Consider the following 12,132-nt stretch of genomic DNA (forward strand, 5'->3'; position numbering starts at 1 on the left):
GCTGTGTGTACAGAGTAGAGAGGTTCCATATCGCCCAAATCGCCCCAAGTTCATTTCAGGGTCTTCCACCCCCTTCAGCGTTCAATGATTATGCCACCGTGGATTGCAGCCCAATGTGTTGGATTGTTCTTTTACCTGCTTCTTTTTGGCAAAAGGTTTTCTTGCTCATCTTGGTGCTCATAGAGCGAAACCTACAGCAGTTCGCTTAAGACTAACTAAATGCCTCAAAACTTGTCTAGGACTCAAATGTTGTCAAGAACTTCATACGCCGTTAGAGGTTTATTTCGCTCTTTAGTAGGGAACTGTTGACCCTGATAAATTCTAAGCTAAGTGGCACATTTGGATTATTAAACCCCCTCTTAACTTCATAACTATTCAACATAGTTATTAGCTAAATGCCAAATGACTGCTGGATCAATCTAAGGTTGACTAGAAACAAAATCCAAGACAGCAGACCAGGGACACTGCGCATAACGATACAGTTCTCCGAAGATGTATTCATATAATATTTGGTATACAAAGGAAGAAAAGGCAGAGGGACGGTCAACCAAAAATGGAAGGGCTCGAGGCTCGAATCAAGTGAATGCATGTGTAATTTACTACACCATATCACACTTGTTCATGAAAACCTTTCCCGGAACGAAAGTTTTAGCCGAAAGAAGATGAATAGCAAACAGAAAGGGTAGTTAAGTACCACTTAAGAAAGAGTGCAGGATGGGCGTCTGTTCAAGGTCAATGCCACTGAACAAATCAGGCTCCTGGTTTGCTTCGAAAAGTAACACGGCTTCCTTCTCGGATATCAGCCGCGATAGAACACACAAACGAAATGAAGGTCATGCCACATCCAATCCAGTTTGGAAGGCTGCTCATGATGATACAAAAAGTTCCGGAAGGAAAGCAAAAAAAAAAAAAAAAAAAAAAAAAAGAAAAGAAAAGAAAAAAAAAGAAAAAAAAAAAAAAAAAAAAAAAAAAAAAAAAAAAAAAAAAAAAAGAAAAAGAAAAAGATTTTAAAACCGAACACCGTACAAGGTCATCCTTACAATGGGTATCCCTGTATCCCAGCTTTCCTATTTTACCGTTCCTTGCCCAAATAATATCACAAACACTGAATAGCAGATAAAAACAAAACAATAGTACACTTAACGAAACAGGGGGCGTTCTGCCCCATGGTACATCGAGCCGCGTCGGCGAGGAGCCTCGAACTTGGAACGACGACCGCGATCCTGATCGTCGTAGGAATCAACGACGGATGATCGACGCTCAGCACGCCCGGCTCGCTCCATTCTCATCTCACGACGCTTCACGTCCCATTCACGGCGTTTCAGGTCGTCCTCTTTCAGCTGCAGACGTTTTCTCCAGATGTAGTCGATTTCTTTTTGACGCTCCATCTCCTCACGCTCCCATTCTCTCTGGATCAGAATGTCATTGGTCAAGCTTGTATATCGAAACGGAGATTTGTCTCGAGATGAAATAGAGGTCTGTGCAGACCGTCCTCCATGGATTAACTTCAACGATGGGCGAGAACTATAGGAAACCGATGCCGAACGGATAAGCGGCCCGCGGTGCATGCCTGTAGCTGGAATAATATCGACCTCTCCACGGCTATATTGACTATCTCGGCTTCGCGGGCTAGCGGGGTATTTAGACCCGGGACGGCGGTGTCTGCGGTAACCAGAGGTGGGCTCGTTACTTTCCCTAGACGCATGTTGTGATCCTCCAGTTCTATAATTCTTGCTTTCGAAGTCGTCAGCGATGAACGAATCATCAGTTTCCGACGAATCGTCAACGTGTTCGAAGAGCTCAGACTCATTATCCCCGTTGCTGCTATCCTCAAGCCACTGATCGACGGCATATATGTTTTTGGGTGTGATTTTTTTGCCCACATGCACTATCTCAGGCACCTCATGCATTTGCTTCACTTGAACTGGCGTCTCTTGTTTAAGTGGCCGAGGCAAGGACTGGTGATTAGGTACTGAATGAATTGGCGGGACTGGGGGAATATGTGGATGGGATTGAGGTGGTGGTCCATTCACGACTTGAACACCGGGCGGGATATTTCCTTGTCTCGTTGGATGCATCGGTGGAAAAGCACCTTTGGGGACAGATAATCTCTCGGAGTGTTGTGGAGGCGGATGATGTGATGGTGGCAGTGGTGGTGGCGGCGGTGGTGGTTGCAGGTTGGGTTGGGGCTGGGGTTGTGCTTGGGGATGAACTTGCTGCGGTTGCGGAAAGGGTGGTAGGGGTTGTTGTTGAAGTGGCTGTGGGCGAGGGTCGGCTTGCGCTCCCTGTCCTGGACCCGTACCAGCGTATGATGGCAATGTGGGTGGGTGAGTGGCCTGAGGCCGAGCGCTTCCAGCACCTCCCGAGATAGGATGTGGCTGTGAGGCATCATAATGAAACGAGACTCTTGGACGAGGTTGGCCTCGTACGTTTCCCTTAACGTTGGATGCTGGGTCATTCTTAAAGCGAGGTGATTTCTTCTGCGAATTCCGAGGTGACAATGAAACGCCGGGCTTTAGCGTCTTTTCCAAAACCAAATTGATAGTTGTAGTAACTAACATCGCGGTGAACCCTCGGCGGCCGGTTTCCTTATTGATGGCTTGGATATAAATAACGTTCCAGTTAAACCGACCGTCTTTCCTTCTTAACTCCTCTATCAGGTCGTCGATTTGCTTGCGCTTCAACCGGCCAAGGCTGCTGTAGGTTTTTGCAACGGAGCCTTTCTTTTGCCCTTTAACGAGTTTACGAAGATCTTCCTGGGTTAAATTCATTCGTGACTTCGTAACGCGAGACCAATCCGGCTCCTGGCCAAGTACGGTAGGCTTCGCGCGATACAAAGACCACCCTTGGTATGGCTCTCTTCCCTCGTCTTCGTCTTCGTCTTCGTCCTCGTCATAGCTATCTTCCTCGTCGGTAAAAGAGTTGTCTTTCTGGAGAAATAGGTTCCGGTCTAACTTTTCCTGGGCTGCACCGCGAACGAGTACAGGATCAAGATTGAGCTTTTTGAACTGAGCATTGACTTCATCCAGCGGGATGGACTGGTTGGCATTGGGTAGCCCATTGTCATGAGCTCGTGCCATCTCCCTTTTCAGGAGCTCTGGGTGGTGTGCATGAGGGACTTGTGGCGGTGGCATCGGCGGCCGAAAATTGGAATTCTCGTTCGACATGGCAGCCACAGATTAGAGCTGGCCTGATAAAGTGGCTGCTTCTAATAACGACGGTTAATGACTGTGATGAACAATAGAACGAGATATGATTGAATCAAACGACATGTTGTGTAGAGAGCGAGGAGGAAAGAGCTTGACATATATACCTAGTGCGCTAGAGACTTTCACAGTTGGGAGGGTCTACGATTTGTCAAATTGACACACACTCAAGATTGCGTTTATAGAAAACGCCTTTCCCGTAATCGGCAATCGTAACAAGGCAAAGCAGACAATAAAGGGCTGTGAAACGCGGATTTCGAGCCTTGGAATAGGGGAGCCTTCTTCCCACACACCATCTAAATAAAAAAAGTAAAAATAAAAAATTGGAGAGCGAAAACCTCCATGGAGGTAAGGATGAAAAAAAAAAAAATAATCGAGCCAAAGTTTGGGATCTAGTTTGTCAGGAGACCGAAAACTCAATTCTTTACTCTCCCTTCCCTTGAGTCAGAGTACTTGCTGCAGATTGTTCCCCGGTATTCGGAAGCCTGATGCAACAATAGAACTGCTGCCTTGTGCCGTAGTCCCAACTCAAATGCAGGACAAGGGCAAGGTCTAATGATTGATTGGCTCAGAGGCGGTGTTGACAAGAGGAGATTGTCGAATCGGTGATATTGGGGGCATGGGCCGGCGCCCTGTTAGAGTGAGCAGCTGAAACGGCCCTTCGCGGTGGAGCTGGGCCATCACGAGTTTGCTTGATAAGCCACTCAACTGCTTTATACTGAGGTTGAGCCTGGATGATTCTGATGAAAAGAAGACGGGAGATGGTCACGCCACTACCATCATCGACTACCAAAGGCCCCAGAGGAGGCTAAACAACGTCCAGCTCCTCGGCCATACCCTTTCGCCTTCACATAGTCATCATCGTGCGAAGGCAGCTCATAATGGTTCGGGAGGACAAATTCCCAACGTTTCACCGCAAGTAGTCGTGTTGGATATCAACCCACCAGAAAAGCACTGGACGGGTTGCCCCCCTCCAAGGTGGGATTTTGACCAGGGATGCCCCTCACCGTTTTCCGCTTTGTGCGGACCACATGATTGCCAAGGGCACACTCCAACCATTTTCCAAGGTAGTTGGTACGAAGCTGTGGCTCAAACTAGCAGGGTCGCTGAAAGGCTGTGGCTGGATGGCTGCAAGATGTCGTCAGGCTGACTCCATGATGGTCTGCAGGACCAGGTCTTCTCGTACTGATAGGCTGAATCGCGATGGCCGCGACGTTGGCGGGCAGAGGAGTTGGTTGGCTGGTTGGCTGCCAGGCTGCTTTGGTGGGGGGTCGGCGCTAAACCCGATCTGGCTTAGTTGGCCCGTAGGCCTCCCGCCGTAACACTCCACAAGCGACTTGAAGGGTTGTCAGTGGTCAAGGGCGATATTACCGAAGACGGATAACGTCAGGAGGCAACTAGATGAATTTCTCCTTCAATCCAATCATGGCGAGTAAAAGAAACGTAGATGAAATCCGGGCATACGTCCAGAAACTTTTTCAGCCCCAAAAGACGTCCTGTCACTGGCAAATGGCTCTCAGAATACACCTAAAAACGGAATGATGCCAAATTTCAAGAAATACAGTACCTGCTAAATCACCAGCTTCCTTTTTTCATATTGTTTGGGTAGATCGCCTTTCTCAAGATCAGGAGACAGGACTGTGTGTACGAAGTATAGTACTCCGTACAGTGCTCTATATTCTGTACGTAGGGCATACGTGTTCTGGAATACGCGCTTCGAAAGCAGTAGTCATGGAAGTGCCATTTCAGCCTTGTGGGACTTGGATGTAGTCATGTGTGCATGTACGTACTCCAGTGCGCATGCTTAATACAATATCATTGTCTTTCTGTCCTCAAGTCTTGTGATTGGTGCGACCCGGTCCTCGTACTGTACCATGCAAGACGCACACAATGTAGGAAGCTTGGAGGGCGAAATAGCGGACAAGCGTGGTCATAGATCATGACTTTCTCGCGGATTCTTTGTCCGTGACGCCCTGCATCTTCCAGTTTTCCCCGTGCAAAGCGGTTACCTTCCGTATCAGCCTCGACCTTACCCAGCAACACGAAGGACTCGGCATTCCTCTTCCTGTTAAAACAGCAAATTGAACAAAGTCAAATGAAAGGTTCTCCGAGAATTGGTGTAGCACTGATATGCACTCAATCAAGCCTCACTTTCAAACTATGTCTGCTGAGCAAGACGCGTTCGGCTCCTTTTGAGCTTTTACACGGGAGGCATTGCGCCTTGCGGTCGACTGCTGACTGGATGACATAAGATATACCCTGATGCTGGACTCGGAACGCTTCAGCCTCTAGCGGCAAGTTTCCAAGTGTAGCGCCAAATATTGGACGTGGATTTTATGGAAACGGAGAATTGCTCCTGTTCAGCCGCAACCCGATCGATGCGGTGCGGGTCAAAGGTTATTTCGGAGCCGCAATGCTCTGAGCAATGACAAGATAATAAATATGCGGAGTGCTCCTCTCAAATCAAAGAGCCGGAACAACAAAACATGGCGTTAACCACTCCGCCACAGTTGGCCTCCGATCATTCCTGTCCTTGTTCATTCGTAAGTCCTCATAATGCAAAAGGCGGCCAGTGACCAGGTATCCTGTAGCTCTGTACCAATGTACCAATGTAAAATAGTAAAAAGGCGGTGAGGCCCCGTTGCAGCTTCATTATGGCAGCCTTTTAAAGAGTGACGGACCAAATCGAGATTCAAGTCTGGGTTTCCTTGAAAAAGGCCACTGGAGAGATTTGCATAGCCCACAGGTCATGTTTGACCTCTGGAAGAGGGCGAATTGGCTATGGCAAAGAGAGCAAGAGGTACATACCATGTGGGTATGTCCATTCAACCAGTTTAGCTTATCACGCTTTTTCCTGCTGCCAATCACCTTGAACTCACCTTTGATGCCTTAATGATGAAGACAAACAAACCTATGGGGCAAGCTTGAACAAAGTGGCGTTGGCATGCTGCTCCAAATTCCGTAGTGGCCGGTTTTAGTTAGCACGCCAAGCTCCACATTGTGAGTTCCGATCATCCTGCGCTCAACATCTCGCATCTTCAAAAAACAGTTTCACCTCTTTTCTCCGCTCGGGCTTTGGCTAGTTGACTAATATGTCAGCTGAACCAGCAATGAATTTTCAGTTGAAAGTTTCCTAGTTGTTCCCTTCATAGATTTTTCAGTTGCCTGTCGTCTTTTTCTGTGGCTCTCCCAATCACGCCGCTCGCAATAATAGCAGGGTTCAATGTTCACGCAAGCCAAAATGGCGCTCAGATATATATACTTTGATCCATTGACTCTGAAGTCCTCGTGCTCGAACTTCCAGCCAAACGCTGGCTTCTTCAAAGGAGGGTGGCTGAAAATGGACAATGGACAGATTAGCGAGGGCTTAACGCCAGCAACCGAGAGGGCATACTAATAAGCGAGGAATTCTTTCATTTGGCCAATTAAGCAAGTCAGTTGCGAAAGCATAACCCGTTTGGCTGATTCATTTCCTTGATAATAGCGGTATTGATCTGTCGCAAAAGCTTTTTGAGAAGGCATTTTAAGCTTCTCCTTACGAGCGGTCTTCCCCCGCATTTCCTCAAATTTCTCCGCATTTTGTCAGAGCAGTAGGCTGCAATATGGGTCGGCTACTATTAAATCTGCCAGCGAAGATAAAGCTACTAATTAGCTTCGCTGGAGCTTTGAAACGCGGCGTCCACTTTTAGATGCTGGTACCTTAACTTTATAAAACTTGTCTAACCAATGCCGAGAGTACCTCGGACAAGCAACGACTCTCCCCTCAACCAACCGGCTAAGAGGGCCTCAATTGCAAATTGTCCTTGTTCAGCGTTGTGAGACTGGAGACTCCTGTAGCTACTCCACAATCATGATCCGGCTCAGCACTTGCTTCTTTCTCGAGATCGGCTGCTTGACCCATTATCCTGGATTCCTCCGCTCTGATCTCCAAGCTATATAGACCTGCATGTCCCAATCTGTCGGGACCATGTGTAGTTATATATAGGCTTTTGAATACCAGTTACTCTTCACTCCCCTTTATCCTGTTTTCGATTTCCCCCAGACGACGTGATTGATGCCGTTGAACTTCAGGTTCAATCGCAAAAATGGGTAAACTCGTCCCCAACGCCTTCAACCTTGCGGTTGTCATATTCGTGGCCCTGGGCTCGACAGCCTGCAGCTATGGCATGGCCATCATTAGCTCGACCATCGGCCAACCAAGCTTTTATCACGACTTCAACCTTGCCAAGCAGGGGGAACCTGGTTATGGTAGGACATCGAGCCTTATTGGGGCCATGAACGGTCTGAACTCTGCTGGATCTGCTTTCGGTTGTGCCTTTCTCTCCTGGTCTGCAGATCGGTATGGGAGATTGCGCTCCCTACAAATAGGTTCTCTGATCCTCGTCATTGGTGCTGCCCTATGCGCTGGCTCTGTGAACATGGCGATGTTTTTGGTCGCACGATTCATTGCTGGATTCGGTATTGGTATCTTGGTCACTGGCATTCCGATGTAGGTGACTCTCGGCCTTTGTTTGATATTGTACAAGGCGGTATTGACCCCATGTTTTCTTGGTTGACTAGGTATCAAGCTGAAGCGTCTGCTCCGAGTTCCCGCGGATTCATGGTATCTATGCACGGTATCATGTTTGCAGTTGGATATTCACTGGCATCCTGGATCGGCTTCGGGTGCTATTTCATGTCGGCTGCTGGAAATATGTCTTCTTTCGCTTGGCGATTTCCTCTTGCCTTCCAGGCAGCTCCAGCAATTCTCTTGATCATTGGTTCTCCGTGGCTTCCATACTCGCCACGTTGGCTCCTCGAAAAAGGCCGCTCGGAAGAGGCTCGCGAGGTCTTGATTCGCCTGCATCGCACAGCGGATGATCCACAAAACATTGAGGCCGAAAAGGAATTTTTCCAAATGAAGAAGCAGCTCGAGCTTGATCGTGAGATTAAACAGAACACGGGTAAATGGGATATTCTCAAGACTGGTCCTAACCGCCGTCGGGCGCTTGTTGGATTTGCGCTCATGTTTGGAAACCAGTTCACCGTACGTCTTGGGAGTAAATTTTACTGTGCACGTCATTCTACGCATACTAATAACTCATTCATTTAGGGTGTGCTCATTATTGCCAACTATGGGGTCCTCCTTTACGCCTCACTCGGTATGAAGACTTTCATGCCTCTTCTTCTCTCCGCTCTCTGGGTCACAGCCTCCTTCCCTGGCAACGTCTTCACTGCCTTCTTTGTCGACCGCCTTGGGCGCCGCTTTTTCCTCCTCACAGGGCTTGGAGGCATTCTTTTCACCCTTATCATGGAATGCTGGACCCAAGCTGTCTACCTCGGAACCGACAACGCAGCAGGTCAAAAAGCAGCGGTATTTTTCCTCTTCCTATTCATCTTCTTCTGGTCTACCTTTATCGATGCCACGCAATTCCTGTATCTCGCCGAAATATTTCCCACCCAAACACGCAGTCAAGGGATGGCGTTGGGCATGGCTGGAATGTTCGCTGCTACGATTATCTTGCTCATCTCTGGCCCAATTGCCCTAGATCAGATCACGTGGAAATTCTTCTTTGTGCTTATAATTCCTACGGCGCTACATCTGGCTGGCGTGTACTTCTTCTACCCAGAGACTAAGCAGAGAAGCTTGGAGGATATCAACGCCGCTTTTGGAGAGAAGGTCGCTGTACGCCTCTATGGTGCTACGGAGGAAGAGGAAGAGATGTATGCTAAAGCTCTTGAGGCGCGGGAGCCTGGCGCTAGTGGTGATATGGGAACCATTCCGTCGTCAGAGGACGAGAAGTCCGCTGATCATGTCGAGGCCGCCTCGAAGGTCTAAAAAGTACAGAGCTAGAGGGTGTTTTCTGGGCCTTAAGCATACCGCTGTTTGTTGGTAAAGTTCAAGCTCATTATACAGGTTGCGTAGAGTCGATACTTATGCTCTATCCTACATGAACACCTATGACTAGATTTCAAGCCTTACAGTGTAGCAGATGGCGCTATTTCCTTGCTCTTCAATATTCCCCGTGAAGAGGGCCAAGAATTGTGGCTCTTGGCGTTTTATGCTAAGACCGAAGGATCGGCCCGAGCCTAAACCCAAAGACGACGACGTGATCCTAATGTCACTTCGTCCTCAAAGACAGCATTTAAATCTTACACTTCAAAGCACTTACAGAAAGCCGAATTTATTTAAAGAAAGCTTTGTTTCTTGAGATTACAAACAGTCACTAACTATCCCTAGAAACTCCGAAGCTCCACCCTTAAAGATCCCTCAATTTTTCTTCCGAAAAAGGCCAAAGAAACCTTGGCTGCTCTGTTTTGCCTGGCGCTGAAAGGTCTCCCACAAAGTTTCCTCCCTCCAGCGGCCCCAAGGATCCATGCACTTACGATCGAATCTGTGAATGAGTTTTTCAAACCAATCGTCCCCATACTGAAGGCGGCACATCCTCCTTAGTTCGGCTGCGATGTTAAGGCTGATGTCTTCCCAGATTCCGCCATCCTTAAGCTTGGAGAGCGGGACGACATCAAAGGAGTGCCCGGCCCACGGGCCCTTGTTGACAGGGTAGTTGACCCAAGTGTCTCCATGGTCGGACCAGCAGGTCTTGGAGATGATTACTTCACCGAACCCAAGAATCTTAATGAGGGGCCCTTGAATGTACTCTGGCTTAAGGGCGATTGCTTCGGCACGAACGAACTGACGCGTCGTCAGATTGCGAAGAATCCATTTTTCGTTTAGTGGATAGAACATCTCCGGCGTTGGTCTGACGATACGGAACATATCTTTCGGGCGATGCGGTCCAGTTGTTTCGGAGACTTCAATCATGGTTTGAACTGCGTCATCGACTAAAGGAAGCATTCGATACCTTTTGATGGCGAGCCTGAAGAGATTTGTCTTGTAGTATCTGTTTACGATCTCCTCATGTCCGGGGATGTGAAACATCTGGCCAGAGAAACCGGGCTCTCCGACACGCAGGCCCTTTTTCAATTCTTCCTCAGCTGAGCTGCTGAGAACACCTGTTGGATAAGAGTTTTCTCCCTTGGGGTGATCACAGCCTGGACAAATGAGCGGAACGCCAGCCCAAATGCCGAGGACTTTCTTGAATCGACTTTTAATGAAATATTTGGCAACCGGCCATAACTCTTGGCAGGTCAGACCAAAATTGAAGATGCTTTGTACGTCCAGGGTTTCGAAGATGCAGCCATAGATTTCGTGTGGGATTTCGAGGATAGGAGAGCGTGGTTGGTATTCGATGGCCTCGGGCTCAACACCAAGTCCGGACGCATCTTGTGCAAGCTGATATTTGATGTCAGTTGCTTTTCTGATATTTCAGAAGATTTGGGGGTGTGCTTGGATACCCACATTCATTGTTTCCGGTTCATCTTCTTCCCAAATAAACGGCTTTGCAAGGAGGAAAACGAGGCTAGATGCGTCGCCATAGAAGAGGACGGTGCTGATCTTGCCTTCCCAGTCGAATCGCTCGCGACGACGCGGAGCAGTAATGCAGAAGACTTCAGGGATTCCGTCACGCATGTCGACGGCATCCATATTTGCCAAAGTCGAGGGAAAATAAATAAGATGATGTGGATATCAGAATTTGTGGGAGTTAAGCAGCCAAAACAACAAATCATGCAAAATGAGGAGATAAATTGACCACAGAACAATAGAAAGTGAGAGATTCGACGAAAACACAATGCTCAACAAAAAGTCAAATTTACTCTGTTATCTAGTAAAAGGAATGGACCACGCAATGAGATGGTACTCTGATGAACTCCGTCCTTCACTGAGGTCCCCAAGCAAATGGTCCGCACAACAACAGCAAAGGGAGATGATGATAGCAATGAGAAAATAAGGTGAAGGAAGATGTCAAGTGAGAGAAGCTGGACGGTCTAAAAGGGGAAATGCTGCGCCGAGAGCTCATGAACGCTCCAAACCCCAGCACATGATCTATTCACTTTCTCGGCGTCTACATCGCACGATATGGACTAGGAATTAGGTGAATAGAAAAAGGCAAAGGGTGTGCTGCATGGACGCAGCATATCGGAGTGGAGAGCTCAGATATTGTGCTCCATTGAGCATTGTTTTCATGATTGAACAATAGAGCATTTTGGTGGAAGAACCCTGGGATTTCTTCACTGCACCACAGATAAAATTGCTCTTCTATGGAATAAGCTCTATATACTTATTCATGGCAATTATGAAATGGAACATTTCAATCCTCCAAGTCTATTATTTCAGTCCATGATTTTTAATTATGCCCTCCAAGCTTCCCCGGGAGTTCTTATAGCCTGGAACGAACTCAGTCCAAGCAAATATGAACATATTGTTCACAGCACATCCAGTGTATGACTCATTTATCCCTGGAAAGCAGATGTGCATCTCATTCATGAAATCAACATGGGCAGCCCTCTTGACCAAGTCTCAGGGGACATCAGCAAGTTGTCTGTGTTTCTCGACCTTGGGCGCCCTGATTTCAAAAAGGGGTTAGTCACATAACAAGTCCACTTCACTTCTATGTCTTTGGGCAGCTGTTAAATTGTGTACCTACTAAGGTTTATGAGTGATATGCACTTGTACAAATTTCAATCCAGATCGCAAACTGGCTACCCTACAGAATATTCTGGATTCTTGTGCCAAGGAAGATCTCTCCAGGACGGAAGTCACAGCACAAGTTGCTTCAAGCCTATTTAGTATTTTGCAATATACTATATCTCATTTCTTAGAAGCTGGTCAGAGTCAGAATCTCAATGCCCTAGGGTTTGACAGTCGAGTCGGTGGGACTTCTAGTGCTTGCATAGCTCGGGAAATAGGGAGGCGTGAAAACGCCGTTTCAATCCGCGTTTGGAAATTATATCGAGGTTGAACTGAAAGGAAGCGATACATTCCTACCGAGGCAATCTTACCTTGAGGTTGCCCTCGTTTGCCTCGACTCGATTCAATTTACGTGGC

At 47.7% G+C, this 12,132-nt stretch overlaps 3 protein-coding genes across 3 annotated transcripts; 1 reads left to right on the forward strand and 2 right to left on the reverse strand.

Annotated features, from left to right (window-relative positions):
• Window positions 1-1,139: 1,139 nt before the first annotated feature.
• On the reverse strand, window positions 1,140-3,167 carry D8B26_007750 (uncharacterized protein; the record flags this gene model as incomplete). Its single annotated transcript, XM_066125631.1, has 2 exons — window positions 1,140-2,378; window positions 2,430-3,167. 2 exons carry the CDS (start codon window positions 3,165-3,167, stop codon window positions 1,140-1,142), a joined length of 1,977 nt encoding a protein of 658 aa, XP_065981715.1.
• Window positions 3,168-7,291: 4,124 nt separating this feature from the next.
• D8B26_007751 (uncharacterized protein) lies at window positions 7,292-9,111 on the forward strand (the record flags this gene model as incomplete). The annotated part of the gene is made up of 3 exons (XM_003067240.2): window positions 7,292-7,695; window positions 7,767-8,232; window positions 8,299-9,111. 3 exons carry the CDS (start codon window positions 7,292-7,294, stop codon window positions 9,022-9,024), a joined length of 1,596 nt encoding a protein of 531 aa, XP_003067286.1. The 3' UTR covers window positions 9,025-9,111.
• Window positions 9,112-9,456: 345 nt separating this feature from the next.
• On the reverse strand, window positions 9,457-10,731 carry D8B26_007752 (uncharacterized protein; the record flags this gene model as incomplete). Its single annotated transcript, XM_003067241.2, has 2 exons — window positions 9,457-10,479; window positions 10,546-10,731. The coding sequence occupies 2 exons, from the start codon at window positions 10,729-10,731 to the stop codon at window positions 9,457-9,459; spliced, it is 1,209 nt and encodes a 402-aa protein (XP_003067287.1).
• Between the last annotated feature and the right edge of the window lie 1,401 nt (window positions 10,732-12,132).

The sequence above is a fragment of the Coccidioides posadasii genome, chromosome 4 (assembly GCF_018416015.2).
Source record: "Coccidioides posadasii str. Silveira chromosome 4, complete sequence".
NCBI lineage: Eukaryota > Fungi > Ascomycota > Eurotiomycetes > Onygenales > Onygenaceae > Coccidioides > Coccidioides posadasii.